General features: G+C 56.7%; 1 protein-coding gene across 1 annotated transcript; it reads right to left on the bottom strand.

Annotated features, from left to right (window-relative positions):
- Positions 1-1,478: 1,478 nt before the first annotated feature.
- LOC134524327 (feather keratin 1-like) lies at positions 1,479-1,793 on the bottom strand. Its single transcript, XM_063354262.1, has one exon. The coding sequence runs from the start codon at positions 1,791-1,793 to the stop codon at positions 1,479-1,481; it is 315 nt and encodes a 104-aa protein (XP_063210332.1).
- Positions 1,794-5,517: the final 3,724 nt, after the last annotated feature.

Genomic DNA, 5,517 nt, shown 5'->3' with positions numbered 1-5,517 from the left:
TCTCACATCATACCCACCCTCTGTTGAACTTCCTCCACTCGGTCAAGTTCTTTCTTGCATTAGAGCACAAAACTCAACACAGTGTTCTACATGCCATCAGAGAAGGGCTGAGCAGAGTGGGATCATTGCTCCTATCGATCTCCTGGCTACACTCCTACTTATGTAGCCCAGCACGTTGAATAGAGTACTCAATGCCCAGAGCGGTGCCAAGAGTCGCACCTGTTTTGATGGGGTTACCGCAAAAGCACCTTTTCCTGGCCCTGCCTTTGGGCTGTTGCTTGTCATGGACTGAAGGATTCCCTCTTGTGGGGAGACAGGGCTGGTGGCTACCAAGCCAGCTGCCATTCAAGGCTCTGGGTGGACATGTGTCATCTTACCCAGCGCTCTGCTGCAGCAGCTCAGCAGCTCCCCTTCCGCAGCTGCAAGCCTCTCTGCAGCCTTTGCTGCTGGTCACCACATTGCTTTGGAGAGCTCCTGGACAGCCCTTTGAGACACTCAGTCCACTCCTGCTGCCTCTCTTCCGGCCCTGAGTCTCTCCCTGCTCCTTTTCCCCAGACACATTCCCAGGAATCCCTGGGCACAGACAGGGAAGGAGCAGGGCAAGGACCTGTGGGCCTTCCTAGTGTGTTTCTGCGCACTAAGCACCCAACAGTTGTTCTGCTGATCTGCTGTCCCAGTCGCGTAGGGGGAGAACGGCAATATCAAGAGAGGGCAATACCCTTGGGTCATGATCGGGACAATCGAAGAAGGGAAGGGAAAACAGAGAACAAAAACACATGTATTGCAAGGCAATCACCCACAACCTAACACCAGCACACCGATGCCCAGACAGTCTCTGAAGAGCAGCTGCTGTGGAAAGACTGCCCACAGTTTTATTGCTGAGCATGATGTTACGTGACAAGGCCGGGGGGGTTGCACTGGATGATCTTTAAAGGTCTCTTCCAATCCAAACCATTCTACGATTCTTTGGTATTATGGTTCTACAATAAGGCAGCCCGCTGCACTACGTTACTCCCTTTGAGAATGCCATGGTTAGGATGGGTTCTCCTGGCCTCTCCTCAGAAGCTAGCGCTTGTGCCTTCTCAATACCACATTCCCTCCTGACAACTTCCATCACAATGTTAAGCTTATCCAGGAAAAAGAAAAGGTGTGCATAACAAAGGGGATGGTAGTGATCCACGTGGGGTAAGTCACTCCCGACGCAAAAAGGCAGGCAAATTTAGAAACTAGAGGATCACCTGGTGCATGACTAAGCACACTCAACGCAAGCCTGTGTTGACAATCACCGCAAAATCATCCCCAGCGCCCCCCTCCCAATAACCACCCCTCAGCAACATATGTCTCCCTGGGCACCTTAGGAGAGCGTCTGCGGTGAAAGGATGACACAGAGGCGTAGGCTGGGATGCAGCAGAACTTTAATGAGTCAAAAGAGGGAAACGAGGTCCATCCAAGTGGAAGCCTCGGTACAGGCAACAGCTTTAGCAGGGGGGGCACCTTGTGCCGCAGGGGCGGCTGCCCAAGCCAGAGAGGCCGGAGAGGCCAAAGCCCCCGGAGGAGATGGGCACTCCCGCAGAGCTGAGGATGCTGCCAACGGCAGCGGAGGTGGAGTTTCCAACGGCGGTGTTCTGTGGGAAGGAGCTGAGGATGGGGCCGGGCAGGGTCACCACCACGGGGGAGGGCTCAATGACGACGGTGGAGTCCTGGCACTGCCTGACACAGGGCTCATTGCAGCTGTTGGCCAGCGGGGTTGGGCCACAGGGCCGGCATGGCAGGCACGGGCTGTAGCAGGACATGTCTTGTGGCTGGAGGTGCACCTGGGAGAGAGGGCAGAGGGAAGCAGAGCCTGAGGGCTGCGTGAGGAGCAGCCTGTCTCCTCAACACACGGGGGCAAAGTCACATTCTGGAGATGAGAGCCAGAGGTGGAGAGAGGTCCAGGGGCTCCCCCTTCCCCGCATCCTAAAAGAACTCTGCCAAGAACGACTAAACCCCGGCATGTCCCTGCCTAGCCCGTAGTTCAGCAGGCACCTCAGCCTAGCCCCAACCTCTCTCCGTGCCACACCTTCTGCCCCCTTCCCTCTCCCATTACAAGAAGTTCCAAGACACAGCATGGGAAAATAGAGAAGGTATGTGCTACGAAATCCCAGCGAAAGAAGTGTAGGAAAAGGAGGAGGGAAAGGGCTTCACACTCACCTTGTTCCAAAGGAGTTGGAGGTGAGAGGAGTGGATGAGAGAGTGAGGAGAAGGGCCCACTTTTATACCGCTCCTGCACAGCCCAAGGCCAATGGTGACTCCACGCGGGCACTAATTTTCCAACAGACTCACCTCCAAAGCAAAATATCCTACCTAATGGCACATGTTCTAGTTTTGTTTCCATCAACGCTCTCATTTCATTTCCTCATTTCTGTCATGCTTTGTCCGTTATGCAGGCTTCTTTCATGTGCCAGGATGAGAGGCCAAATGATATCCCAGGCTGAATTGTTTCGCGGCAGGCAGAAGATGAGCCCCAAGTGCTGTTGGGGTCTCGTGCAGCCAGGGAATGTTGGCTTGGGGCAGGGAAGCGCGATTGTTCGCAACTCCCTTTGCAGGAAGATGCCCAGCTCTGCCCCACACCACACACATCACCAGGCATGCTCTTCCCTTCAGGACATGCCACTTGCTTCTCTCTCTCAGATCACTCCAGCAGTCACTGGCCATTGCATCTCCAAGAAAAGGCAGATGGTTTCAGCTGTCTTCCTCTCGATGCCCTTTGCTCCGGTAACGGGTGGCCATCAAATCAAGGACTGCCTGAGAAAATCCGGCCCGTACATGGCAGCTGATGCACTCCAGGGCAGGGCTGCCATAGAGGCACACCTAGACAGGCTCAAGAAATGGGCCCACAGGAGCCTCAGGCCTTCAAGAAGGAAAAATATCAAGTCCTGCACCTGGAAAGGAAGAACCTCTTGCATCAGTATGGACTGGGGACTGAACTACCGTATGGTCCTAGAGCCCTTGAACCTCCTCTGGGTAGATCTGCCCCCCGGGGCAGGGTCAGCGATGGAGAGATGCTTGGAGGGTGAAAGGGAATGGGTGCACAGGCCTCACCTACCTGGACAAAGAGACCGGGCCATGGTGAGGACCTGTCCTGAATGCTCTGCAGAGGAAAAGAAAGGCTTGCAGAAAGCAGCTCCCCACCAGCCGGGACTCACCATCCCTGGGTCCCAGGCGATACATCTTCTCCCGGCACTAGGGCTTCACCGTGCCTCCTTTCCCATGCCCCAAGGGACTCGTCAGCTTGGAGCACAACCCAGCACCATGGCAGAGGCCAGGAAATTTCCCCCAACTCCACAGCAAGCAAGGCCTGACAGGACCCTGAAGTGCCACGTGCCTGAGGATGCTCAGGGAGGGGAGGGGATCAGAGTGGCCCTGTGTTCAAAAACAGCTCTCAGTCTACATCAAAAAGGTGATGCACTTCCCTGCCCTGCAGGCATGAAGGCAGCTGGGACACGTCCCAGGAGGGCAAGGGAAAGCCTTTAGCAGGCAAGCTTCCTGGGACAGACTCTCCCTACCCATGGCGAGTCACACTCTAATTGTGGATTGGCCGTGTGTCAGCCTTTTGGTGTGACGACAAGCCAGGAGTGCGTGCTCTCTGCAGGCCCTTCTCCCACGCAGGGCTGCGTTCCCCTGCAGCCAGGGCAAGCTGCATCCTAGCCCCAGGAAAACCATATCCAAGCACTGAGCTGTACCCAAGCACACCTCCAGCAAGCCCTAATGGCCACTGCTCTCAGCACGACCTTCTTGCTGGCACTCCCACAGCTCGCGGGGCTCGCAGGACAGTCAGTGTGTTTGGAAAAGTGGCCAGGCCATTGTGTCTCTTGCTGGTCAGGGTCCAAAGTGTGAGGCCAAAGTGCATGGTGGTGTGAGGAGAGTGGGAGGAACAAGGCGCTGTCCCGAGCCCTAACACACCGCTCAGGTGGTGAGGAAGAACCCAAGTCCATGGGGCTCCACTTGGGGCTTTCCTTCTGCCCGTTCTGATGTGTTCCTGCATTGGGAAATCCTTGCGCTTCTCATCCCGGTTCTTGAAAGGAGCCTCCGTGGTCTACTGGGCATGTCAGAAATGGGGAAATGAAACAGCAGTGCTGACAGTAACCAAAACACAACCTGTGCCATTAGGTAGGACATTTTGCTTTGGAGGTGAGTCTATTGGAAAATTACTGCCCGCATGAAATGACTGTGCACCTGGGGCAGTGCAGGAGCTGTATAAAAGCAGGCCCTTCTCTTCTCTGTAATCCACTCCTCTCCACCTCCGTCTCCTTTGGAACAAGGTGAGTCTGGAGCTCTTTCTTCTCCTTCTACTCCTCTGGGATTTCTCAGCCCACACGTGCCCCTTTATTCAATGCAGGGTCTTAGAACTGATTGCCATGGGAGAGGGAAGGCAGCAGAAGGTGTGCCACAGAGAGACGATGGGTCTTGGTTGAGGCGTCTCCTTAGATTTGGGGAGATGGGCATCTCCCTGGGCTTGGTCACCTTTAGCAGGGCTCTTCTGTGGGAAAGGAGAAGCCTGTGGACCACTCCACTCAGCCTACAGCTCTCACCTCCGGTTCAGGCCTTGGGTCCCTTGTGGTGGGGTGACAGACTGCTCCTCACCCATCTCTCCCGGTCTGCTTCCCCCCTGCCCTCTCTCCCAGGGTTTCGTCTTTGTGGCGTGACAGGCTGCTCTTCCGCCACCCTTCTGGCATAGTTTGCGTCTGCCCTCTCTCCCAGGTGCACCTCCAGCCCCAAGACATGTCCTGCTACAGCCCGTGCCTGCCATGCCAGCCCTGCCAGCCCTGCGGCCCGACCCCGCTGGCCAACAGCTGCAATGAGCCCTGTGTCAGGCAGTGCCAGGACTCCACCGTCGTCATCCAGCCCTCCCCCGTGGTGGTGACCCTGCCCGGACCCATCCTCAGCTCCTTCCCACAGAGCACCGCCGTTGGAAACTCCACCTCCGCTGCCGTTGGCAGCATCCTCAGCTCTGCGGGAGTGCCCATCTCCTCCGGGGGCTTTGGCCTCTCCGGCCTCTCTGGCTTGGGCAGCCGCCCCTGCGGCACAAGGTGCCTCCCCTGCTAAAGCTGCTGGCGATGGCCCTGGGAAGGTCCCCAGGGACCCAGACTGGTACCAGGCTGGGGTATCAGACTGGAGACGGAGCATTGTGCTCTTCCTTTCAGAAGGGCTGAGCAACCCCAACACCCCTTGCATTAGGACGGGGCCAGCCTGGGCTCTCGGAAAGCACGGCCCATGCCTGCCTTTCCCCTCTTCCACTCTCTCCTTTGCCTCCCGTCTCCTTGTTCTCTTGTGCTGCCCTGGGCTGTGAGCCCCACAGAGCCAGCCTAGGCAGGACCTGCTGGCCCTGCCCCCTCTCTGGGACAGGCAGATCGACACCTTGTGGGGCCTCGGACACAGACCCTTGGGCTTTCTATACTTGGGCCTCCACTCGGTTTGACCTCATCTCCTTCTTCTAACCCAATAAACGTCCGCTGCATCCCAGTCCACGCCTTTGTG

This window comes from Chroicocephalus ridibundus, chromosome 17, assembly GCF_963924245.1.
Source record: "Chroicocephalus ridibundus chromosome 17, bChrRid1.1, whole genome shotgun sequence".
Classification (NCBI taxonomy): Eukaryota; Metazoa; Chordata; class Aves; order Charadriiformes; family Laridae; genus Chroicocephalus; species Chroicocephalus ridibundus.
The sequence above is the reverse complement of the archived record's forward strand: the minus strand, read 5'-3'. Positions and strand labels throughout refer to the sequence as shown.

What these genes read in the sequence shown, in the direction of transcription:
- LOC134524327 (XM_063354262.1), bottom strand. Translation starts at nt 1,793, where the DNA reads ATGTCCTGCTACAGCCCGTGCCTGCCATGCCGGCCCTGTGGCCCAACC.